Raw genomic sequence first — 27,773 nt, forward strand, 5'->3', positions numbered from 1 at the left:
CCCCAACAAAAAAAAAAAAAAAAAAAAAAAAAGAATAGGTAGAACTTGAGTGAACAGTGGGGCAGCGACGATCTATTTCTGCAAGAGGAATGTTTTATGAAGTGAATGGATGATGACAGAAAAAAAAAAATCCAGCATTTGCAAAACAAAGACCAGTCTATATGTGTGTGTGTGTGGGTGTGTGTGTGTGTGTGTGTCTGTGTGTGTGTGCTGGGAGGAGGTATATTTTGAGAAAAACAGTTTCTAACCTATAAAATGGGTGTGTTCTAAAGGTTTAATTACAAATCATTTGTTTGGACATGGCACATCATATACATGATGGTGAGGTTTCTAGCCCAGTGCAAAATATTGTATTTAACTTATTTAAGTAGTGATCTATCCCAGGGATGGTGCTCCATGGCCTGGGAGCAGAGGGTCAGGAAAAGCATGGTAGATTCTGGACTAGAAAACAAGAGTAACAGAAAACATTGGGCTTTGCTGTGCTCCTATGACCCTTTCTGTGAGCTTTTTAACATCTCACTTTCTCTCTCTATCTTTAAGAGATAGTTTCTCTATCTCCCAATTCCCCAGTGCTGCTAACTTACTTGAAATAGCACCCCACCCAAAGTTGCTAGGGTTCTAAACATCTTCTTTCCCACCTCCATTCCACCCCATTTCCTCAGGGCAACAAATCTTTGCTATTTGAAGAGACTTGACTAAACTCATTCACGCCAATGTGTGAATAACAGATAGCCTCCTCATCCTGGCAGCTGTACTTATTATAATTTTAATAGTCTTCTTGTTAACTCAAATGAACCTGTAATTGCTGGAATTTCTGGCAGTTGTACAAAGCAAACAATGGGGGGGGTGAGGGTTGGAGATGGTTCTACGGCAGGAGAAGATATTTTGGGATAGGGCAAGCCTTGGCTAAGAGCTTTACCTAATTTCCCTTTCTTCTTCACTTTCTTCCCCCAAATTGTTAATTTTCTCTAATAACTTCTGTAGCAGCTCTAGGTATGGTGGTACTGTGTTTTTCAGTTGTGTGCAAATCTGGGACCACCTTTATGGGAAAGATAATTGAATAGATAAAGTGGGACTGGGGATTAAGAGGACCTTTAAAGTAGTGTTTACAAGTATATTCACAGAAATAAGTAGTCATGGAGGGTTACTGAATAAAAGTTTGTGATGATGAACACAATAAAGAAGGTATAACGAATTCTAAATTGTGATTAGAAATGTTGGGGTATCAAGTTTACTCCTGGCTTGTGATTGCTATATATCAAATCCTATTTTGGCTACCTTTTTTTCATTGTCCTAGGACTTCTATTTTTAACTGTTAGTGTCTGTTTCTCTGGTCATCTGATTGTTCTCTGTGGCTCCTGAGCCAGTCTTCTTTAAGATCAAGGCTCCTATAGGCTATTCTGACTTTTGTATTCCCAACTTGCCCATAAGGCTTATACACTGTATTTCTATGTCCAAAATTCAAGTCCAGTGTTAGAAAAACATAACTCCCTTTTTAGAAACCACATTTCTTTCTTTTAAATGAAAACTCTCCAGTCCTTCCACCTGTATCCCTAAACACACTGGAAATAATGGTTAATGATCTGCATCAGTTAGCTCCTACAGCTGCAGGAGCCTCCACCTACTTCCTAACTTATGCTTGTTAAACCATGTTGAAAATAGGCTCTTCCCTTTGGTGAACCCATTGTCTTTTAGTCTTTATATTGTTCAGTATGTTAATATTCTTGATATTTCTGCCCTGCTAGTCTGCATAAAGGGGAGGCCAGGAAGTGGGGTGAGAAAGGTATTTGAGACACTTCCTTAAGCCTAAATTACAATTTTCTCTAGGATTCATAGGCCTTTAATCAAATATGTATGTTTTTCTGTATTTTGAAAGTTAAAGGAGCTTGGTAACATTGGGCCCTCTGTATTTCATTTGTATACTTTACTCTTTACTGCTCACAAACCATTTGCGTTGCTGGGTACTGGTGATGTGCAGTGGCTTGCTTGGTTGGATTTGCCATTTTATTTTTTGCTGCATTTAGTGGAGCAGTGATTGTCAAAATTGGATATTGTGATTTACTCTTTCATCATCACTGGTTGTGATAATAATTTAATAGGATCTATCAGTTCAAATAATTTGCTTCTATCCTTTTCACTTACCCATCTGTAGAAATGACTGGTTTTAGGAGATACAGTTTCATTGTTCAATATTCACTGGTCTAGGTGGTGACAAACCAATGGAATACATTTCTTGGTTTTACCAACACTATCTTGACTTTAAAAAAACTAACTACTGAAATTTTGCTTCCTTATGGTAGCTTAATGTTCCCCTTACTAAGTTTAGTTCAGCAGTTACTTATTGATCTATTCACTCCCTCCCATTCATCATAAATTTGTCATATACCTACTATGCTGGATACTCTGCCAGGCTCACATATGATCTATCATGCAAATATGAAAAGGGGCCATTTAGGTCTACTGTTTGCAATTGTAATGTTTATTGATTTTTTATTATTCAAATCTTAATTTTGGAAGAATATAGTTCTCTTTAATGATTTTCTGTTTAATTATCATCAGAAAAGTATTGTTAGGCGTGGAGGAAAGAACCTAACTTTGCTGAATTGATTTAATCAAAATTGCCTCCTATAATTTGGTTACTTTGTGACAGGCACTGAGTTAGTTATGATAAAAACATAAGGAAGACCCAACCTCAGTTTTCAGGAGTTTATAGTCTATGGAGACATAGAAGCAGTTATAATTCAAAGTGACAGGAGCTACAATGCTCAAAGTACCACAGGAGAATAGAAAAGCCATTACCTGCCTCTGCTAAGGGATATGAGGGAAAGTTTCACTGAAGGAGGTTTGCTTGAACTCTTCTAGCATTACTAGAAGTTTGCTTGGGAGACAAGAAAGGCAAGAAATTCCAAGTGGAATCATATGTGAAACCACTGAGACATGAAAGAGTATGGTATATTTGAGTTCTGTGCCAAGAAATTGCTAATTGATGGATGAAAGAATGCATTGGGAAAGTATTTCTGGCACAGGTATAAGTTGATCGTTTCTTTAACTTTTGCCATATAGCTATCCTACAGCTTTCCTGAGTTATTCTGTATTTCTCTCTTCCTCCAGCCATTTACTTCAGTGTGTGATTTTATTTTGAGTGATGTGTAGCAGTCATATTTGTAGTTTTTCCCCTAAAATAAATATTAATATAAAATTGATACAGTACAGAGGTGACTAATAAACACTGAATTAGGTGTTAGGGTCTTGGATTATTGTTTTCCAGTTCTCTCAGCAGCTGTGTCACTTGAGCCAAGTCATTTAACAACTGTTTCTTCACTAGTAAAATGGGAATATCAGTGCCTGCATTGCCTACTTCAGGGTCAGGTTGAAAATGAAAATGAGACTCTTAAAAATTAAGAGGTATAATAAACTCTTTTGCTTGAAATTCTACTGGCTAAGTTTAAGCTGACATTTAAAATAAGTAAAATACTTTATGGAGTATCTAGATAAGAAAATTAGGTTAGAAAGTAATTTTTACTTCCTCATTAACCCTACATATCTGCCCTTAACGTCTTTGAAATGTCATTTAGCTTATTTCTGTGTTTCCAAACTAACATGATAAAACTTTTAAACTTCCCAATATTCTAGCATGTATATCTTAGTCTTTTTCAGATTCTCACTATAACTGCTAAATAGTAATTGATTTAAGATGTAGATTAGTAAAAATATAAGTTGTATATTTCATGGTTAATTTGAAATAAATGATAGCTAGTAAATAGTTTCAATTACTTATGAGTTACCCTCTATCCTTTGTGGTACTGTATAGTGGTATGACCTGAGTTTTGATCCATTTAAAAAATAAGAGGTTTCTGAATCATTCAATTAGGATTAGGAGGTTATGAGACTTTGGTCTTCTGTTTCCTTTGCCATTTTTCCTAATCCAGTGACAGTGAAAGCAGCAGTTATTAGTAGCAGCAAATGGCATTTCCATTCATTTTCTTTCCTTTGACCTCCCTTTCCCCCATTAGATTAAGTGGTAATACTACTGGAATCTGATAAATCACCTGACTATAGGAATATGAGCAATTGCTCCCAATATAAATACTCCTGGACAACCCTTCTTTAGACCAGTGGTTCTCGAAATCTATCATTATGGCTATTTCAGCAGGACAGAAAACTTTATAAACCATTTAACTCATCCTGCTCTCAGCCATCTTACATACATCAGAAGAAAGGGAAAGGGTACTTCTGTGGATGAGATAACATGACAGTATTTTAAATGGAATGTAACTGAATTATTTATATTAGACTCATACGGATCCTGTCATCACAATCACTAATATTATATGACACTTAATTCTGGACTTCTAGGAGGTAGTTACCCGTCCTCCCTTTCTGCTTTTACAACTTCTAGATGAACTAGTTATGTGAATTTTGGTAAAATATCTATTCTAGTCAAAATATAATATAAAATGGTTGTTGCTTTTTTCTGCCAGGTCCAAATGAAATACTTTGGAAATTGGTCTTTTTAAAACTAAATGAGAAAATGGTCTGTCTTATTTTTTCTTTGTTTTAAAATCTGTAGTATCATCAATACATAGTTTAAAAATATCCTTCTGAAGACCCAGTTGATTACATCATTTTATGTTCTCCCCCTCAAGTACTGCCCTTTTTTGATGATTACTTGGAAAATGTGGCACATTTCCCAACTCACATTCTCCAGTTTTTTTGGTATTTGATTTTTTTTCCTTACAAGTTAATGGAGAGGCAACTGGCCAGTGTTTTTCACTCAACAAAAAAGAAGGAAGGCATAAACAATTTTTATCTGGGAAAGTTTTAAGTCATTGAGAGAATATTTTTAAGTATTAATTACTTTTTGAAATTATTGACAGAATCCTCTTAACCCACTTTAGCATAAAACAATTGACTAAGATGAAAAGATTATTTTATTGTCTACATAAAAGAAAGCACCGTGGTTTTTTTGCATCATTGCATAAATTTAAGAGATTGTGCATACATAAAAAGGATGAGACAAAACTGAATGCTAAGTGCCAAAACCAATGAAAGTTTGAGTATTTACTGAGTATTTGACACTGAGCATAAGGGGATGTGGTTCCACAAAGGAAAAACATGAAATATTTATACCCAAGGATCTTTTTTTCTGATACAACTTTTTGTCTTAATCTCCCAGCTAGCACTATCAACCCTTTTAAAAACACCCTTTCTCACACTTAGATTTCCTCCCTTAAAGGCCCTTTCTTGGAAATTGTAAACCTTCTAGATCCAGTCACCTACCCTTACTCTCTCATCTCTTTTTATTTATTTATTTATTTATTTTTTTGAGTTGGAGTCTCACTCTGTTGCCCAGACTGGAGTGCAGTGGCCGCTCCCGGCCACCGCAGCCTCGGCCTGCTGGGCTCCGGCGATCCTTCCACCTCAGCCTTCTGAGTAGCCAGAATTACAGGTATGCACCACCACGCCCGGCTGATTTTTTGATTTATTGTAGAGATGAGGTCTCGCTGCCTAGGCGGGTCTCGAACCCGCGGGCTCAGGCAATTTACTCACCTCAGCCTCCCAAAGGCGCGGGATTACAGGCTGAGCCACCGAGCCCTGCTTTTCTCATCTCTTTTTGTCATCTTCACAAATTCCTTTTGTTTATTATATGGACCTTCTGGTGAATTTCCTTAGTTTGTTCCAAGCAGTAAAACACAATCACAGTTTCTTCCCACTTACAGCTCTATTTTTTCCAAAGGTCACAGCTCCATCATTCTCAACTATTTTATTGGTATCTCTTTGTCATCAGGTCTCTGAAATTTTCGAACAAGGGCTGTGATGTACATGATCCACAATGTTGCATAGTAATGCAGAGTTGCTGCCTAATACAAGTCTAGCTCTCTTCACAGCTCATTCATATCCTTTCTTTTTCAGGCTTGAGAGTGGTGAAAGAATTTACTATGTAAATTATTATGTACTGTGAAGTGTGGAAAGGTAGACTTTCTTGGGCCCACTTACCCTCAGGCTCTGACCTTTGCCTTAGTGTCATCTCCTCATTATCCTGTTTCACTTTATGGGCAAAGGTTGAAAAAATTTTTTGTGTGCAAACATTAGGAAGTATGCATGATTTCTGGTCCCTGTTAATGAGGAAATATTTTTAAAAATCGTAGACTCAAATTACCATAGAAGACATCACAAAAACATATAGAATTTGAGCTGGATCTGGGAGAAGGTGTTGAGTTTAGAAAAGTGAAGTGAGGAAGAGATTTTTGTGCAAGAAAGACCCCTGAAGCAAGGGTGAGAAAGAATAAAGCAAGCTTGTGAGATTGAGAACCAGAAGTTGGTATTGTGAGATACTGTAGTTAAACTGAAAGAGTAGGTTGGCCTGTGTGTACTGAGTTCACAGTGCTGGTTATGTGATTGATTCTTTGATTGATCCACTCATTCAACAAATGGTTTCTCACAGCCCAGAAGATAAAATCAAAACCTCTTCTCTGGCGTGCATGGTCTTCTGTGACGTGGTTTCTATATACCTTAAAATCTACTCTGCTCAACACTTTGTGCCCTCTTTTCAGTCGGGGGTTTGCTGATTTCCCCAAGATGTACTCTCCCAAATGTTTGTATCTTTGCACAGGCTATTTCTCCTGGGGTCCACCTGATGAATGCCTCATTCTTCAGCCTCAGTTGCAGCTGATTTTTTGTTATTCCTCTGTTGTTGTAGAATCCTAGGCATATACTACTACTAGGCATATATTACTAAAGCCTCTACACCATATTTTGTGTTGTCAGAACTCATGTTTGCTTCCCTCACTCAACTAGGAGCTTCCTGAGAGCAAGGGATTTTGTTTGGTTCACCTTATCATTCATATCACTCAGCATAGTACCTGCATGTAACTAATTCAGCAAGTATACACTTGCTGAACAAAATATTTATTCATCACTTCATTTACATTAAGTGTAGTTTTATTTTAAAAGAGTGATCTAGATACAATGGGATTGATTGATGGAAGATGGAAGATGCAGGGAGATTAGTGTTTTATATATATATTGAAGTAGTTCACTTGTTTAAAAACAGTAGGGGGTAGATTAGTATAAAATTGATACAGAAAAACAAAACATAGGACTTAATGTTTGGCTACTATGGGCAAGAAAGAGGGAAGAGTTAAAGATGATAAAGATTTAAGATAATATGACAAAAACAGGACAGTGACCCCTGAAAAAATAAGATTAATTTCAGGTAAACATCTTGTTTTCTAAATCAGACTTCTGGGTGTTAATATTTGCCTCACTCCACCTCTGCTCCAAATGTGAACACTTTGTTCCTGTTCAGTTTACTGGAACTAAGTTCATGATACATGTGCTTCTCATTTTCATATCTGATCAGGAGTTTAGATATGAAATATAAATGGTGCAACCACACTGACTACAATTTTCTGTCAAGGGAGAGTATGCAGTACCTAGGTCTTTGAATTTGTAAAGCCTGTTTCTGCTTCTGGTAGCTTCAACAGAAGTGTTATACCAGGCAGATGCACTGGGGTGCGCTACTATGTAGCAGAGTCTAGCTGTGCATCACAGCTCTTAACTTTAAAACTCCAGAGAATTTGATGAGAGAGGGATCCACAAGAACATGACAAATGATGAGAGTTCAAACCTTAAGAGAAAAATGGGCTTATTGGTAAGAGACCTTTCTTTTTCTTTATTTGCTGCTGTTACTTGTGCATTAAAATAGTTAACCTGTTATTTTCATATGTGGCTGTGAAGCGGTATACAAAAATCAATTTTATATGTATTGTAGAATTCAGGAGACATATTGGTAACCATGCAAAAATCATAGAAAGCATGTACAAAGCTTGATTTTGTACGAAATTTCTTCGGAGATTTTTATTTTACTTCAGACTGTGATATAGATTTATTTATATAACTTAAATGTAATGCAGGTTAGTAAATATATATGTATTTAAAAAGTTAAAATAAAGAATAGTGACTTATATAGGAATACATAATTTCACTCAGTTACCAGAAGGTGGCATACCAGATTCTTCTCAGATACACAAAGGAAAGGAATAATATTAATAGGAATATAAAATAAGCTGCATTTAAAGAAATTTTCATGTATTTTAAAGCAAAAAATAATTGTTATTTGCTTGGTGAGGCTTAACTCTAAAACATAACAATATGAATTAACCTGTTATAGCTTTTTATCAAATCAACAACAATTTTTATGTGTATAGCATTTGAAAAGTATACTTTAAAATAGTATTGTCATTAAAGAGATGCTGGTTTTAATTTATAATTCCAAAAAAATAAAATACTTGCTACCTAACTCTTTTCATAGGAAGTCATTAGATTTAGGATCACATTTTGGATAAGGTCTTTTTAAAGATACTACTAGACTATGACTTTGATTTAGTTATGGCTTTAATAATGCAATAGTACTTGTGAGGTGACCCAGAAAAAGCCAAGACAAATTTATTATGAAGAAAACGTGAGCTAAGGTTAACGTTTACTTTCTATATGCTAATAACTGCTTAAATTAAATAAATGGAAATAAATTAAATTTTGTGTTAGAGCTTGTCAAACATCTGCCAGCATACTTTTAATTTTTTAAGAGCGTGACTGTCAACAGCATATACTGCAGTGCTTCTGTAGTAGTCTCTATTTTTAAAACTGCATTCCTGAGGCAGTACCAGAAATATGTCCTTCGTTGCTTTTTGTATTAGCCCCACAGAGCTAAGTACATGACAGAACATCACAAAAACCAAATCTTCTGGTTAGAAGACAGTACATCTATTTCTATGTTTTTATTAATTACAAGCAGTATGACAATAAAAAAATGGTAGTAAATGAACCTAGAAGAACATTAGCCATCTGTTCTCTGAAAGCTTGTAATGTGTGTCATTTGCTTTCAGGTTTTTATGGCAAAGCAGTATATCAGCAAAGAATTGACCTTTAGGCTTAAAATGCTAGAAAATGACAAACCATTCCAAGGGCTAAGTGTATATTTACTGGAAAAGTGTTTCCTTGTGTCCAAATTTGGCTAGTTTAGTCTTTTAGATAAGCTGCCAATACATGTTGTACTTAATATCAATCTTTATTCCAGACTTTCTGAAACATTAAGAGAGCTCCTAAAAACAAATAGAATCTTAGGGTTTTCTAGTTAAGATTTTTTAAAAAGTTAATTGACATAGTTTTAAATTGTTCTGTGTGGTCTTAACTGTTCAGGATTTATAAAAATGGTGTATTAATTTACAGCTGAAATATTTTCAGGGTATGCTTTGAAAAATTTGAACTAACTACAATAAATCCTAAAGCTGCAATTAACCAGATTTTTTTTTTTTTTTTGCACTACACTTTCAGGAGACGGAGGCAATTGTCTTTAAAACAAGCCGATTTCAAGGATATATTCAAAAAATCAACTTCAGGGTATGTCCAAGGGTCTACATTTTCCTCTACCTTTTCAAAAATAAGAATTTGTTTTCATAAAAGACCCTGAGGTACTAAACACATTAAGTTTATCAAGTAAAATTTCAATAATGTTTAGGGTATCGTGTTTATTAAGAAAAAATATATAAATTATGGGGTTAAACTACCACACATTGTTGTGTTGTGCCTTATATTTTCCAGTGTACTTTCACAAATATAAGTTCATTTGGTTTTCATGACACTGCTGTGAGACGGGCAAGGGAAGAAGCATTTTCCCTCTTTTACAGATGAGGGAAGATAACACTGGAGGTCATAAAGTTAATTAGGGACAGAGCTGCAGCTGAACTATAGGTGCCTCGCTCTGTCTTCTGTGTTCTTCCTCATGGAAAAAGTTTGAAACAAGTTTTTAACTTGTTAATCAATATAACTTGTTTTCTAATTGCTGTACCTCACAGTCTCTCACTTTGCATCTGTCTGTGTGCCTACCTCTGTGCCTATCTGTCTGCCAATTGGTGACCTTGCTTTCAGACTCTCCCAGACCTGGAAGGATATGGAGTATGGGATGGCAAGATAATGGCTGGACTGTTCGTTATGACAACTGGTGGTGAGCAGCCACTGCTGGTTTGCTAGGGAAGGCCAGGGACTGAGAAAGAAAACAGAATCTTACTTTAGCTGAGGTATCTTGAGCAGGGGTTGGCAACTTGACTGTAAAGCAGTGTTTCTTTTGTAGTTTAGTAGACCTGGTGTGTTAATCAGCTGGAGTACTTGTTGAAAATACAGAGTATTGGGCCCCACTTCCAAACTTCTGTATTTTAAACATTCACCTCAGGTGATTCTTATGCATACTAATGTTTGAGAGCATCTAGCTTAAAGGTATAGAACTTTTCTCTTGGTATGTGTATTGCAGTGTAAAGAAAAGAGCCACTTTTCTCTCAACAACATCTGCGTTCCATGTCAAAGCATTTTAACCAAGTCAGTAAGGAGTGAGGGGCAGGCAAGGTTGAGGAATGACAGGTATTATTTGCACACACTGCTGTATCTACATCTGAAGCATATAACACAATAGCTACTGTGCATTATGGTGACTGGGTTATTGTAAAAAGGCTTATATTCATTTTAGACGTGAGAGTCAGAAAGATTTCTACCAAGAGGTGAAAAGTAAGTTTTGATATTTTAATTCCAGTTGCTTTTACTTAAAAAAAAACCTGTCTAGAAAATTCATCCTTCCAGGGTTCTGGATAGTTAAAGCTTTACTGTAGCAATGTATTTATGCTCACTTGTCTTTCCTCTGTGAATATCCACTCTGCCCAATTAGATTGTAAGGGTCTTGGAGCCAGGGGATATCCATTCTTTTGTATATTTATAACATGTAGCAAAGGCATAAGTTCACAGTACTTATTGATGATTGAACTAACTCAGCATGTACCTCCTCTCTAGGGGTTTTGAGCTAGGCATAGTGAGTTGATTATGGTGTTTGGGAAGTTTAAGGAGTCTATCTTATACTGTCAGTAATGGCCAGTATACTAAGGAGGTCTCAATTGAAACAAATGCATTTTGGTTGGCAAATGTGAAAACACGGTTCTAATTAATAAATTTGCTCATGCTTTTTTCCTGTTTAGAGTATCAGTTTAAGCCCTGTCTTGCTGCCTCTTTGATCTTTCTGGAATACATGTTATGATGTTCTGTGCTTTACAAATCTGAATGTGAAAGACTGGTATTTCTGAAAACTGCTAAACATAAATATTTTTGTTGTCTGAATGGTATCATAGAAATGTAAACAAAATGGCCAGACTCTGTAGTGAAAGACTCATAAAAATTCTCAACAGTGTCCCTGACTTAGATCAAGTTAAATAAGGAATGAATGAATAAATATATGCTAGCTAAAGGGAAAATGGTTTTACTCAAGTGTTATGTAACTTCAGAATTCAGTGAAATAACTGATTATTTAAAACATATATTTGATTTTGAAGATATGAACTTATTAGTCAAAGTAGACAGAAAGGCAGCCAGGAAAACCAAATTTAAACTACCTCCGGTTTAAACCTAGGCTCAACCTAGAAGATGAATTCTGTTTTTATTCAAAATTGCACTGATTTTAATTAGTAATAGAACATGAAACAAAGGGAAAAATCTCTTGGGTACTACCATAGGAGGCAAACAACATGACTATAAAGTATACCTTTAATAAGACTGATGGGTTTCATGTTATGGCAATGGGTCACAAGGTTCAAGTTTGAAATTGAGTCTTTCTTGAAGTGTAAGATTTTCTCATTCATTATTGGTTGAAACCTTTTCCTTTTAGGCAGTTATAGTTTCTACAGACATGTATAGGGCATTTAAAGTTTTGATGGCTAGGTCTGAGAAGTGGTAAAAAAAAAATAAAGCAAATGAATATAAGGGGCTTTTTTCATTGAAAATTTAATGATTCATTAGGATTAACTTTCCATGAAAGTGCCACTGGTTAGCAAAACATTATTGTGATTACTCTGTAAGTATTTGTAACCAAGATTTGCAAATACTCAGAGAGAGGAAGAGATTGGACAACCAAGTAATCTTCTAACCTCATTTTTGGTTATAACATTTATGGTATACATGTGAATGTTATGATAACTCCTTGGATATAAGTATACATTTTTCAAAGTAGTAGCACTATTTCATTAATTTAAATTTAAAGAAAATACACTATTCTAAAGATCTTTCCGAAACTCAGACTTTTATAAAAGTATAGATATTTCTGAAATGATGTAGAATGTAGCAACTACCGTGAATTAAACTGGCATGCCTTTTGAGATTTGGCGTGTAATGTGCTTATTATCGAAGTTTTTCAACCATCATACATAAACATTATTAGAATGTGCTTACTCTTACCAAAACAGTGCAGGATTTACAGCTGTAAAGGTTGCGGTATTGCTTACATTGTCTTCATGTAACTTTGGCAGTCTTGTTTCTATATTTGATGCTACCAATATTGAAACAAAGTAGTGAAACTATTTTAAAAACTTTACATTAATGTATTTTTTTATTTACTAGAGCCAAACACTTAACTATTCAATTGCACTGTACATTTTAAATGACTTTTTATTTTGATAAGTTTATACAGGTTTAATGTACAACACATCAGAAATGCTAACAATGGCTTGGCTATTTTATTTAGCCAAAGTAATTTGAAGAGATACTTAAGTTGCTGAGAGATGACTAAGCAGATTTAAATTATTATTTGAGGTGAGAGCAGAGATATTTTTACTAGAGCAATTTAAAAATTTTTTTTATTTTAGAGCTGTGGGGTACATGTGATGATTTGCTACATAAGTAAATTGCGTGCAGGTGAGTTTTGGGCTTCTAACAGGCCATCTCTCCCCCAATAGTGGACCTGTATATGTTTTGGATATTTTCCCTCAACATGTACCTATTTTTCATAAGATAATGTGTCCATATTTATTTTTTTCATGTTAAAGACTTTATAGCCTAAATTATCAAATTAACAGGCAAATATTTCCCATACCTAAATTCAGCTTTTAGCAATAGCATATTTAACAGCAATCTTTTAAAAATCTTCCAGGATATACTCTGGCTTCAATATATAATTCTGATATAATCACTCCTCTGCTTCCCTTTCAATTTATTCAACAAATACTTATAGAGTGCTTTCCAATGTGCCAGGAATGGCACTCAATTAGGAAGATACAAAGATTCAGGGATTTCTTCTGGAAGGATAAGTAGGAATTTCGGTAGGACATCTTGAGCAGAGAAAGTAATATGGCTGGAGCACAGGGTGTGGGAAAACCATGGCCTCTTTTTGGATCATTAGATACATTACTCCTATTTGATAACTCCTGTTTGATAACAATAAACTGTCTCCCTCTATTGTTTTTTACAAACAATTAAAAAATGATAATACAAAATCAGGTATGTAAAGGGTATATATTTTAACCACCTCCTCCCCCAACACACACAAACACTCTGGTTTGGAGTGTAAAGCATTTTTTTTTTTTCTTTTGAGTTGGAGTCTCACTCTGTCGCCCAGACTGGAGTGCAGTGGCACGCTCCTGGCCACCGCAGCCTCGACCTGCTGGACTCTGGCGATCCTTCTGCCTCAGCCTTCCAAGTAGCTGGAACTACAGGTGCGCGCTACTACGCCCAGCTAATTTTTGATTTATTGTAGAGATGAGGTCTTGCCAAGTTGCCCAGGCGAGTCTCGAACCCGCGGGCTCAGGCAGTCCACTCACCTCAGCCTCCCAAAGCACGGGATTACAGGCTGAGCCAGTGAGCCCAGCTGTAAAGCATTTTTTTAAACAGATGGGAATACTTTGAAGCACTCAAAGGTAGAAAAAAAGAAAAGCCATAAAGAATATAGTCACTGCCAGCATACAAAAGGAAGAAGGAAGGGCAAAAGCTTGAATTTCTCATTTAGTGTTACTCTTTCTTTCAGCTTTAGTGAGAGTAAGGGTAGTCAGAACCTGTGGATCACTGGATCCCCCAACAACTGGATCTTTGTTCTCTGCTCATTCTCTGTATTTTTGCCCACCCACTCCAACTCCTGCCTTGGCCCCATATCTTCTTTCATCTGACCCCACCTATAAAAGTTATTATATAAATATCAGCAATTACAACCATTCTGACTTTCCTTTCCCCATCTAGCCATTCATGATCTTCCTTGTCCCTACTGTCTTCTCCTTTGGTCCTCCTACCTAGTGTTTGTGCCTTTTCAGCATACCAGCTTGTCATATTTCTGTTCTCTCCCTGCCTAACTTTGTACCCAGCTTATCCTATGGAAACGTTACAGAGAGAAGAGCACTGCCCTTCACATTACTTATGCCATCGTGTCACGAGGAATTCTCTATGCATGTACATGAGTATGTACCTGCACAAAAATTGTTTATATTGTTTGATGAGTTTAACTCATTTGTGTTATTTAATGCCTTTTGACTCGTAGCACTACATCAATTCAAAGCATAGTCATAGCTACAATAGTGGATGTCTTTGTAGATCCTTTGTGGAGTGATTAGGATCCACACTTCTGTTAAGGAAATTTCCAATGTAAAACTTTCCAATGTGGTTGTTATTGTGAAACATTTGGGATTTTCCATTTTGATCATGGCAAGGATACATATCTGATTATTTAGTAAAACATTTTTAATAAATTTGATACTCAATTTCCTAAAACAAAGGAGACACACTCAGACACAAGTATATATAGTCATAATGTATATAAAGGATACACACAAACATGCATGCATGCAGTGTATATAGCCATGCATGTGAACGGTTTTATTTTCAGTAAGAAGAAGCCTTTAATGTATTGAGAATTTTTCTCTGCTGTCCAGAATTTTTTGTGTGCTTTAAAGTGTTTAACAGTCCTACTTGGTTGTCATCCAAGTACTTTTACTGATTGGTAGAACATAAACAAAGCACACATTTTGGCATGATCTGTAGTCTTGTCTGAGCAATGAGAATAACATTGATATTTTAGATTACTCTGAAGAGACATTTCAGGACTGAAAAGATTACACAGTGCTTGCTCACACAAACTGTGACTAAGGCTATTAGTCTTTAGCTATACCTACCACAGTATTAGCCAAAGCTTACAAGAAAAAGGTAGCTTAGTGCCTACTGTGCTTCAGGAAAAAATGGAGAAGTTTAGATACATGACATATTAGTTCATACAGCAAGGTAGTATAGGTGCTACCAACTGTAGCAGTTGGTCAGTGAATTAAATTTTACTATAAAGTTATTTAGGGACATTTGCATTGAGAAAGAAATCAAACTAGTGGCTGTATATTTCACTTTTCTCCTATACCATGACTGGCTTAAGTTGTATTTATCTTTTTCTCCCTGAAGATTCTTTAAACTCCTTCTGGAATTTAGATTTTGGAAAGTTCCTAGGTGGGAGGATCACTTGAGGCCAGGAGTTTGAGACCTGCCTGGACAACAAAGCAAGAACCCATCTCTACAAAAGATTTTAAAAAATTAGCTGAGTGCAGTGGTGCATGCCTGTAGTCCTAGCTATTCTGGAGGCTGGAGCCAGAGAATCACTTGAGCCCAGAAGGTCAAGACTACAGTGAGATATGATCTGTGACCACACCACTGAACTCCATCTTGAGCGACAGAACCATACCCTATTTCTCTCTCTTAAAAAAAGAAGAAGGGAAGGGAAGGGGAGGAGAGGGAAGGGGAGGGGAGGGGAAGGGAGGGGAGGAAAAGGAAGGGAAGGGAGGGGGGAGGGAGGAAGGAAGGAAGGAAGAAAAAGAAAAAGAAAGAAAGAGAGAAAAAGAAAGAGAGAGATATATCTTGGAAAAGATTCTTTATGCACAGTTTTGCTTATTTTGTGTTTCTTTCCACTTCTGTTTTTTATTGAACGTGTAATTGGAGTAGATATCTCTTTGTAGTACTTGTTTCTTTAGAATACATCAAGACATTTAGAGAACGTGGTTTGCTTCAAATAGAAGCACGCATCTTGTGGAATGGTCTCATTGAGAAGAGCATTAGGGACTCTAGAGAGGGTCCTGGACTAGGAGATTGAAATGTGGCTTCTAGCTCCCATTTTGCTGCTGGCTAGTAATGTGACATTGGACAAGTTAAATTCTCTGGCTTTCAGTTTTTTCAATATGGCCATAGTGAGGCTACAGTGAGGGTACTGAGCAAAATGATTTCTGAGTTCTAAAAATTCTATTACTAAAACATCTTCTCCTTCTACGTTGACAGCCAGGGAATTCTATGCTGTAAGTTTTGGCCAAGCCTGACTCTTTTTGTGGTCTTGACCAAGACCCATTATTGTTCTTTGTTTATTACATCTCTGAAACATGCATATCACAGGTATTTTAAGTGATTAATGTTCATAAAATACTTTGAAGAGCTTTTATGTACATTATCTTTCTATCCTGTTTTATACAGTTGTCCATAATAGAAATTGACTGAATACAGAAGTAATTTAATACAGTGTTTCCTATAATGTAACCAAGTTTTTTTTTTTTTAACATTTACCAGTCTAAATATGATAGTAGTGGGACACTGAGCCTGCATAAAACTATATTTAAAATATATGTTTAGTCATTTTTTTCTTTCGTTCTGTAGGTGAAAACATTTTTAGTTCTGGAATGTAATAGTAATTATATTTATACTCCATAGTTACTACTGGGGTCTATACTAGGGTTGTAAAATCTGATTAATTTGGATTCTACTAATTTGTAATTGGGGTGCTTTTATCTGGCTAAAGTTTATTTCTAAATGGTGTATGAGGAATCGTGTTGTTAAGCAAATTAATAGTGTGAAGTATTGTTCATTGGCTGTATTTCTACTTAAATGAATTAGTTTTAAAGACTCGGGCATAATAGTTGTTTGCTCATGAGATATAATGACAGATGATTTAGTAATGTATTCAGGAAAAAGTAAGAACTGAATATAAGTAAGTGCTCACCATCAAATGTAATGCTTTTGGGTTTTTGGATTTTTAAGAGTGCCGAAAATGGGTGGAAGGAAGCAGTCTTCTTTTCTTTTCTTTCTCAACAAATATTAAAATCATTGGAGCACCACAAAAAGCTAGCATTAAACTTTAAGTTTATGAGAAGGTTAGACTAAAAATTGACACAGAAGATTCATGGTATTGGTTTGTTTCTTTGGAATCTAATAAAATTAGACAAAACTGTGTGTATGTTTTTCACAGAAGAATAATAACATAAACTTTTACAATAAAGAGGTCTTCCCCTGTTTGTGGGGATTACTTTCTTGGAAATTTAGAAAACTTTACCTTAACCTTGGCTGTTTTCCACTTACAAATTTTGAGAAGTCTTTACAGATAAACTGCTGGAAACACTTCACTTCCATGTTTTTACACAGGTTTTGGAGCCTTTGTTCTCAGAAGGTGAAGTCAGATTTGCAGTTACTGCCTTTGTAAAAAATTTCATAAGCTGTAAAATGGTTGACTCTCCCTTCCAAAACATCGCCTCCTTATTTTATAATATAATGTATAGCTATTTATGGTTTGAATTTTTAAATGTTTGCAAATGCTTCAGGTTTTGAACTTTTGAAACACTGTGTGCGTGTGTGTGTATGTATACATACGCTTTTCCTTCTTTGGGTTTCAAACAATTTGCTGCTGCTGATTCTAACGGGGCTTTTTTGCTTCATAACGATTACAGATTATTATGCAAGGTATTCTAATGTAAAATATTGACTATGGTTTATTTGTATTAGTGGCAATTTTTTTAAACTTCAAAATATATTTTGGCCACTAAAGTATTGATAAATACTCATTTATCCAATACTTTTGAAAATTCTATGAGAGTTATGTGTGTGTGTACGTGCGTGTGTGTGTGTGTGTGTGCATGCGCTAAAAGTAATTGGAAATATAATTTAACCCTTTAAATTGCTTGACTGGGTTTTTGGGATTGTTTTTGTGTGCTGGGTTGAATAAAAATTTATGTGATGTAATGATGGTTGACATTATTTTAATATTTACAAAGTGCACACATTACTGGTCAATGTTTCAAAATAAGCTTTATACATGTATGTATGTGTGTATGTACATACTTCATATATATATGTTTTGTGTTTCACAGAAAAATATATGTTTGTCTTTTTACCTTGATATTGATCAGTATCTTATAGGAAAGTACTTGTGATTATCTTGGCTGACTTCATGCTGCATTTCTGATATATTAAATTAGGTGTTTTGGAATTTAAAAAATAGTTTCTTACTATAGAATCATTCATCTATGCTTTTAAAATACAGATCTAAAAGCCTCTTAAGGGACTAAATTTCAATCTATAAAAACTAGAAATAATTTGAAAAGAGTATATGAAAGCCAACTATTTATGTTGGAGGCACGAGTTTATTGTTTGGATACAGGCTTGAAAGTAAATATGAGCTCTTTGTCACTACAGCATTTTTTTTTTTAAAGGTAGCAGCTTTCATGTCAATGGTGGTCTGCCTTTACTAAGCTTGCATTGATGGAAATGGTAATTCTGTTTTTAGGTAGATGTAGAAGGGTGCTATGAAGGTAGTATTTAGTGATGGAGACTTGTTTACATCAGAAGTAAAATTCTTTAGCCTGTAAATAAATAATTCATCATAATGCTAGTTTAACCTGTTTTCACTTTTTAGATTTGTGTAGAAAATTTGTGAGTTTGTTTTGCTGCCTTCAAAAAGCTGAAAACACCCAGTCATTTTTGAGGCATTTACAGCACTATTTTCTGGCAATATTTTAAAACAGTATGGATGAACCCTTTATTTGCCATTGCTTTCATGAAATACCTCAAGCTGCCTTTGACAGCAGCTTCAATTTTTGAACCTCATTGACAATCGCTAATCCCTAGAGGTTACCGGATCCACTGCTGAGCTTTGGAGTAGTCCCTGCTGGACACCTGCTTGGCCAGCAGCATTGGTTTTTCCTCTAGGCAATTTGTGAGCTGTTTTGCAGAAGGGAGGGAGGGAGGGGGGAGGAGTAAAGGGGGTGAAGGAGAGGGGAAAGGGAGAGAGAAGAAGGGGAGGGCAGCATTGAATTAGATTGTTGATAGCGTCCCTCTGAGGACTGCTATTAAGAGCATGCTACTCTGTACTTCTCTGCTGCAGAAGACAGAGTGATATTCGTGTTACCACAGCATGTTTTGAATGTATGAGATTTTGCTCATCCTGCCTTGGAAATAAGAATAGGGAAAAGAGAGCAACTTGAATCAGAAGCTACTAGAAGAGCATTGTAGAGTTCTGCAGCAGTTTATATTTGTTCTTACATTTTGCCTTCTCGTAACTGGAAAACAGAGGGACTGGCATTTTTTAAATGGGCTTTCCCCATAATGGCATTCTTGTATTGTGTGACCAGAGCTTGCACAGGAGGAAAGCAGGCTGCTGAATTTAGTCACTGATCTCTGTTAGCTGTGGCCTAAGGCTATGCTGAGGTTTATATCCCATTTGTATTGTTGCAGCTCAAAAGAAGAATGTTCAGAGGATGACAAGTGTATTCTGAGTAGGTATGTTGTTTCATTTTCATATGAAACCCATCTATTTTTTTTTCTTGCTACTATTGGTCAGAAATCAGGTTAATAGGTGCAGAATATAGTACAGTGCTGCAGTATCCCTGTTAAGGTAGAACAACGGTATTGCAAGCTTAAAAAAAAAAAAGAACCCTAGCCGCTTTTATTAAATAAAGCTGCATTGTATGGTATGCACAGTGCAGTCTTAAAAAAAACTATACTGCAGTCAACGCTTTTCTAACGAGGTGGCACTATTGTGGAGTTGGAACGATAGAATCATCATATTGCTTTAGGGGACAGGAGGATTTAAAGGAGGTACCTTGCAGCCCTATTTTACAGATTGGAAGCATCGGTTTAGGGGCACTGGCAAAATCTTTTGCTTGTTCTCCGCGGCAGCCACTGCTGTGTCAGTACAGTGTGGAATGGAAGTCCTAGTTGGTAGTCTGTTATGGAAACGCTGTTTACTGTTATTGTAGTACCGTGGTGACAACATGCCATTGAAATGGAAAACGAGCTCTCCTGCTATCTGGAAATTCCCAGTTCCTGTGCTTAAAACATCCAGGTCAACTCCACTTTCTCCAGCATACATGTAAGTGAGAGAAAATAGGATGTTAAAGTGGGATTTCATTCATGAATCTACCTTGTTGCAAAATGGGGGGGAATCCCCTAAACAGGAACATCCAAAAACCTACAAGAATAAAAACCTCAAACTTATTTAAAGATGTTGGCATGCCCAAATTTTTATCATTGTTTTGTTTTTCTAGAGTTTATGTTTTTGTTCATTTAAAGTATTTAGTGATAATACAATTGCTAACATAAAAGTGCAAGGGTATAGTTAAGGAATTGCATAAGGATCAACTTTAATTGTAAACATGGGTTAAATTTTTTAAAAAAATTTCTGTATCTAAAATACTTAAGATGACTTCTTTTGTTTAGTGGCATAAATTCTTATGATTGATGGTTGTGTGTTAAATATGGATATGCCTAATACACTATTTTTGATGAATTTGAAACATTCAGCATTAACATTGATCCTAAAATGAGCATTTTAATCAAGACCTTTATACCTTAGTTGTGTATGAATATTAATGTTTGTTGTTACATGTTTCTTAGTTTTATTGTTCAAGTTCTGAAGTGTAAGTTTGAATCTGTGCAAATTATACCTCTATAAGCTGTTATTGATATATAGGAGGCTGAAAGAATATTCTACAAATGTCTTTTTTTAGAAATGTATTTTAAGTAAATATATACTGAAATGCATTGGGAAGTCTTTCCAGAATTTTTGAAAATCTTTTTTAAAAAACTCGCAGTGTTGCTTTAAAAACAAAATCCAAGAGATATAATAAAAAGTTCTTTTGTGTGTTCATGATTTTTTCTGATGGAAGAAAATTGGACCTTTAAAAAAAAGATATTAGTACAAGAATAGCTTTTGAGTAAGAAGAACACCTTAACTGTGAGTGTTCTCTTTAAAATATTTTTCAGTAGGAAAGATGTGGAAAATCCCTTCTGCTTTAGGTTTATTTTGTGTTTAGAACACTGGTGAGTTGCCATTTTTCAACTTAGTTTTTGTTTTATGTGAGGTTCAGATGCACAGTGATATCTATCAGGTTCTTTGAAAGGCTTTCAGCTGCTGAGGAAGTGTGATTATGTTCAGTCCAAAAGAAGAGATTCCCTGGAAAGTGCTGAAAAATGAGGATATTTCAGAGTTAAATCCTGTCATTCTTTTATTTTCAAATTATTTTTATGTTCTTTTCTTCTTATACTCTAGGTTATTTTGTCTTTTTGGGTGTTAAACTATTTTTCTTAGGAAGTAAAAAAATTAGATTATATTTGTAAAAAAAGTCAGCTATATTTGTTTTTCAAAAGCTGTTTGTCAAAAGTGCAAATTAATGGAGGTGACAAGTTAATGGAGGTGACAAGTTAATGGAGCTCTTTCAAATAATTTGAGAAAATAGAATGTGCTTGCTGACTTTATGAATCTTAGCTGGTGAGAAATGACCAAAAATTTCCCAAAAGCAATTTTATTGTAAAAGCAAAACAACCCCCCCCACTAAGATCAGTAGGTTACAATTAATAATGCTTATTAGTATTTCTATTACTCTCACTGCATTTTACTCTCCTAAAGATCCAAATTGCAACACCTATTGCAGCTGATTTGTCAATTTTTAGAGATGGTTAAATTAATGCCCATATTTTATTAATACACACTAGCCACAAGCTCAGAGACAACTGAATACAATATTTTTAATGAATCACTTTCTTCCTTTTAAATACTTACCTCTTTGACCTGATAATATGAGTGAATTGATTTAGAAGATAGAACCTACAAAATATCACAGACTTTGCATGTTGACTGTTGGTTGTTGGCAGTACACATAGACAGTATGAAAAAATACATTTGAGGAACTAGTGGTAGGTTATACATTGTGACACTATACGTTATTAAATTGACTTTAACTTGCTTTTCTTTATAAACATTTTAATACTTAAATATTAAGTAAATATACACAGAGAGAAAATATGTTAAAAGTAGGAAAACTAGCTTGGGGAATTTAAATCAGGTTTTTAAATAGTTTAGTTTTTGACTGTTTTAGATCACAGTTCATTGCCTCACTTGACCAGACATAGAAACATCATGTTTAACATGTTTTTCTCATCAGTAGTTCTTTATATTCCACAACACATCTATACACAAAATGATACAAAGTGTAGCATGATTTTACTCTCAAAAATTATAAAGACTAGGTTAGATTATGGGTCAAATAACTTTATATTTATTCTCACAATTGTTTGGCTGGTAAACATAGTTTAATTTGTTATGTGTTTCTTTGGGGTCTGAACTCTGCATTGAAATGGAATAGTTAAATTCTGACTTCTTAATTAATTGTGATATATTAGAAATTTATCTGTAAAATATCACGTAAGCATTTAAAGTAATATTTAGAACATAGAATCCTTCGCAATTGATATAAGATCTTTTTGTACGTATGCTTGTGTAGCATCAATATTGGCTTGTGATGTTTTATCTTTATTTACTGTGCTTTGTCAAATACACATTACATGGTTTTCACTGAAGACCTGGGTACTTTTCCAAAGACTGAAGTCTCAATGTAAATATTCTTGGTTATAGAAAAAAATGCATTGTAGTAATTTAGCAAGTATGGAAAAAAGCTAAAGGCTCTTTCGGTCTCTTTCTAAACCCAGGGTAGGTGCTGCTTCGTTGTAGCTCTTCCATTGATGCTGCAGATAGGGCAGTGCTGCTATGCTAGCGAAAGCTACAATAAAGAACATTTTACTTACTGCAAACATTGAAAAGAAAGGCTATTTTATTTTTTTCCATGTGGGTTTAAAGTCTAAGTTTATTTTCTTTCTCCTTGTTTAGAACTTGAGTGACAGTTGAAACTTCCCAACATTTTTAAGACTTCTTGATGATAAATACTATAGTATTTATGGCAATATTAAGGAAAGTAGCATCTTATACAGCAAAATGCATTTTAAAAATTGTGCTATAATGTGATACAGAAAAAAGTGGAATATCTTAAATATGAACAATTAGGAAAATAATACTTTAGGCTCTGGATGGATTGATGACCAAATACTTCGGATAGATACAGTCTTCCTTCAACTTCACATTGAGCACTTGCAGGGTAGTCTGTCATCCATGTGGATTTCTGAAGGGATTGTCTTGATAGAAATCAAGTGCTCAGTGACATGTGTTTGCTTTGCACTCTGTTCAACAGTAGGTGGAAGTTCACACTTAGCCTAAGGGAGGATCTTCTGGTCATTGTGAACTGCATTAGTAACGACTCTGCTCCTCACAGGTGCAAACCATATAAATTACCCTGTCATTTTGCCTATATTAATAAAGCTGAAAGGGCAATCACACCTAAGTGATTTTCTGGTATTTAGATATTCATTGTCTTAAAACAGCAACTGGTTCCTTCAGGCTAATGTTATAGGGTTAATGCCTTGTTAGATGCTAAGGACACACTGAAATAGAACAGAATTAGCTCTAGTGACCCTTTTATCTTTTTTTCCCCAAGCAGAAAGTTTTGACAATAATAGTATGACAAGAAGGAGGAGGACGATTAGGTAAGAATTGATTAGTGGAGGGTAACAGTGAATTCTAGCAAGACAGACACAACGAGATGTTTTCTTTCGAATTTTTCCTTTCTCAAGCTAAAAGACAATGAGTGATGGCAAAGTAGACTTGTTCTCCTTTAGCTCCTGCACTTACATTCAGCTAGTTTCCTGTTTATCACTGTTTTGTTTCATATGTAAAATATATTTTATAGTAAATGCCAATAGCACAGCATTTTATAGCAGTTGCTTTCTATCGTTCATTCAATAAAGCTCAGTAACTGGAATTCCTGAGAAAAGAATGCACGTACTGCATAAATGGTCCTTGTTTGTGGGTGATTCAAAGGATAGACATAATAAAATATATGCATTTTCTAAATTGACATGTTTTCTATACCCTAGGATTGTCTTTTTTCTAACTTAGTGAAGAAAACAAAAGTTTATGGTTTGAGAAATATTTCTTAACTAGCAAAATGCTTCTTAAATTGATAATCTCAAATAGAAAAGAATGTTTAGTTAGTTGCTTTCACATTTATCATATGCATAAACTTTTGGTTGTTTGTGTCTGCTTAATTGTTTTTACTACATATGCACATTCTAACAAACTATGTGGAGAAATAACACAAATAACTCCTAGCAGCAATTTTGTGTTGGTCTGCAACTTTTGTGGCATTTTCTTTGGGAATCTGTGTTTGAGCTTGTGGAAGGACTAGCCTATCATTTGTTAATGGAAAATCATAGAGATAAAAGTGAACTTAGAGGTCATTTAGAGAGTCTTAATCCCCTTTAATGTAGGAATCGCTTCTGTGACAATTCTGGAAGGTGGCACTCCATGTCCTCCTTGAACACTGTCAATGACAAAGAGCTTACTACCTCACCAAGGCAGCACCCTTCATTGATGAACAGCCTTTCACTGCTAAATCAATTCTTTGTGTCTTTTATCCCTTTGATCCCAGTGTGACCTTATGGAGCTATATAGAAAAACATGTATTTTCTCTATTACATACAAGCTTGGAAATCTTTCATGTGACATGGTTTCTAGATCCTTCACATTCCTGGTTGCCCTCACCTGGATGGTTTTTCCATGTTAATCTTTATATGAGACACAACATCCGAATGTGTTGCTCTGTATGGGGACCAACTAGAAGATACTTTTCTTCTTTTAAACAGATGTTGCTTGTTTAAAAGAAGAAACATGGGATTATATTACCTCTTAATTGTAGGAATCACACTGGCCCCTAATGAATTTAAAGTTTGCAAACTTCCTTTTCAGAAGTTTGTCACTGAACTGCTTCCTCCTCATGTCAGCATTTATTCTGTTAGTTACTACAGATTTCTTAGTCTGAAAAAGTCTAGCATGTACAAGTGAGGTTAAAATTTTATCTTAAACCCTATTATGTATGTTTTTAAAAGACCTCTTGAAACCATTTAATGTAACTGAAAAATATTGCACACAAGACACAAGACAGAGAGCTAGTGTTTCTGTCACTTTCAGATATTTCAAACCTGTTTGTCAATAATTTATCTAGATTAATTTTTTTGTACTTGATTGAATGTTGCTTCTAAATAACCCTCCCCCCAAGAAAAAGATTCACTACTATCTTCAGCGGGAAGGGAGGCAGAATTTCAATCTCCATACCATCATGGGGAGTCAGGAGTTACTAATAATTTCACACATTCTACTTGAAATTTAGAACACTTAGTTGAGACCTAAGTAGGGCCAAACTTGAGGGAGAGGTAGGAATGAGAAAGAACTAAGAGACAGGCAAGTATTTGTGTTAATAACTTTATTACTTGGCTAAACTTAAGAATTATAGGCAGTGTAGATAATATTTTAAATTGAAATGGCAGCCATGGTGTGTTGCTTTATTTCCTTAAGATTGTGAGATAGAGGTTGTATAAACATGAAATTCTTGGAAAATACATAAAGAAGTTACTGAGTAATCCATTTTTGAAAGTGCTCAGTTCTTTTTCAACCATTTTGCATATTAACTGTATAACATTCGGCAGTTACTCAACTGTCTATTATGTGCCAGGCATAACTGCTGAGTATTAGAAGTATAGTCCTTGCAGTTGTTCAAAATGATTGTTCTTTATCTCCCATACTATTTTTATTCATAACAATCAAATTGATTAATTTATCTTACTGCTGTGAAAATTCTGAACCTAGACAAACAGGTTAAGTAATATTCTTGTTTACCATACTTTCAGTATGATTTAAGAGCAATGAAAATGGAAGAAAAATGTGTCTGGATTAAATGAGGAGATATGAATCAGAGATAGGTAACAGATTTTAAAGTGCATATTGTATAGGATGGAAATTGAAGCGATTTGTGTTTAAATTCGATAGTGTCCTTTTAAACAAGAAGAATGGAATACCACCCTTTAAGTTAAACAGGGAATAACTCATTGTTTAGGTGCTTTATAGCCCACAAGGGTATGCATATTAGCTTCCGATTAGCAATAATTTGATCCCAGACTATTAGATAAAATCTTAATTGAAAATAAAATTATATTGTATTTTCAATTATACTGAAATATTTATACTGGCATTACTTACTATGATAAGGGTATTTGTTGTTTTTACCCAATTTTTTCACATTTATGGTATGCTAAGAAAATAACATACCCATATTGTTGAAGAGTACTTCTTAAAGTATGGTTCATTAGAGAAATGAAATAACTTATCTTCAATAAGAGAAAAATGGAATTAAAAACAACCTTTAGAACTGCAGGAGCTTAAAATTTTAATCTAGCATATATGTCAGATACTGTAAACTTGATATGAGACAAGTTTATTCCCAATTTTTAAAATGTCGTGGTTTAGCATAGTTGAATATAATACAATTTATTTTCTGCTACTATACATGTGCTACTTTGCATGGTGCCTTTCAAAAAACTGTGTAAGTGTATGTATTCTCTCTATCTTACAAATAAGGACACAGAGTTTTAAAGAGGTTAATTAACTTGCTTAATGTTACACATCAAGTAAGAGATTGAACCAGAATTCAAACTCAGATCCCCCTGATTTCAAAGCTCATAGCTTCTCCAGTGCCTTTTCATTTTTATAGACTTTTGCTACTTTTATGCCATCTATTAATTAGGTAATATCTCACTAGGCTTAGGATAAAAACGAAGTATGATAGATGGGAAAAGCTTTTTGGACTGGGCGGTGGTACAGGAAGAGGTTAGAGAACTTTACTTGCTTCTGTCAGGTAGTGAAGTTGTAGGAAAATATTGAGGCAATTATTATACTTGCTGATATGATATTAGGAATAACTTTATTGCCTCCTGGAGTTTTCGTAGTTTCTTTTAGCACTAGTCTACCTTCATTGGTCACCCACATTTCTTCCCATGGTAATTAGCTCCCATGGACAGTGCTGCAGTCAGTGTGTTCTTTTTAGCACTTTCCAAGAGTTGTACCCCAGTTGGGGTTTTTTGTACTTTGTGGACATTATTGTCCCATAGCTTAGTTGTGTGTGAGCACTCAATACAAATAAAAAACCTGAAAACCTCCATGTATTAACTTTCTGTTACTGCTATAGGAAATTACAGCAAACTAATGGCCTAAAATGTCACAAACTTATCATCTTACAATTTTTTAGGTCAGAAGTTTAGTACTGGTCTCACTAAACTAAAATCAAGGTTTCAGCGGGTTTGAGGATCTAGGGAAGAATCTGTTTTCTGTGCATTCCCATCATTGACAAAAATCAGTTTTCTGTTACTGTATGACTGAGGTCCTCATCATACTGTTGGCTGTAAGCTAAGGTACAATCTCGGCTTCTAGAGGCTGCCTGGATTCCTGGGCTTTTAGCTCCTTTCCTTTGTCTTCAAAGCCACCAACAGCAGGTTGAATCCTTTTCCCATTGCCCTCTGACCCACTCTTCTACCTTCCTCTTCCACTTTCAAGTACTCCCGTAATTAGATTGAACCACCTGAGTAAAACAAAACAATCTCCCCATATCAAGGTTCTTAACCTTAATCACATTTGCAAAGTCCCCATTTGCCGTGGAACAGCATATCCATAACTTCCTGGGATTAGGATATGGACAACTTTAGGAGGCTTTTATTCTGTCTATGACACTCTAGTTGAACACAACTATGTTAGGCTTGAAACTAATTGACTCAGGTAATTCTACAAATTTTACATTCTTGTAGCTAAGCTATAGCTATTAATCTCTGGGCAAATAGCTTTGTTCTTGAAAAAAAAATTTTTTTTTGAGTTATAGTCTCACTCTGTCGCCCAGACTGGAGTGCAGTGGCAGGCTCCCGGCCACCGCAGCCTCGACCTGCTGGGTTCCGGCGATCCTTCCACCTCAGCCTTC

At 35.2% G+C, this 27,773-nt stretch overlaps 1 protein-coding gene across 5 annotated transcripts in view; it reads left to right on the forward strand.

Annotated features, from left to right (window-relative positions):
• Window positions 1–27,773, forward strand: part of KLHL13 (kelch like family member 13) — a 111,586-nt gene that overhangs the window by 28,666 nt on the left and 55,147 nt on the right. The window contains exons 1-2 of one of the 5 annotated variants that reach the window (XM_021716536.1): window positions 7,482–7,654; window positions 9,337–9,402. The exons of 1 other annotated variant lie outside the window; for it this stretch is intronic. In XM_021716536.1, coding sequence (XP_021572211.1) covers window positions 7,614–7,654; window positions 9,337–9,402 — 107 coding nt within the window. In that variant the 5' untranslated portion in view covers window positions 7,482–7,613. Of the gene's footprint in view, window positions 1–7,481; window positions 7,655–9,336; window positions 9,403–18,878; window positions 19,958–27,773 lie in introns of those variants that run through there. 3 more of the 5 variants (XM_021716528.1, XM_008066604.2, XM_008066597.1) reach the window with 3 other exon arrangements.

The sequence above is a fragment of the Carlito syrichta genome, unplaced genomic scaffold (genome assembly GCF_000164805.1).
Source record: "Carlito syrichta isolate Samal-C Ts95f unplaced genomic scaffold, Tarsius_syrichta-2.0.1 Scaffold106073, whole genome shotgun sequence".
Taxonomy (NCBI): domain Eukaryota; kingdom Metazoa; phylum Chordata; class Mammalia; order Primates; family Tarsiidae; genus Carlito; species Carlito syrichta.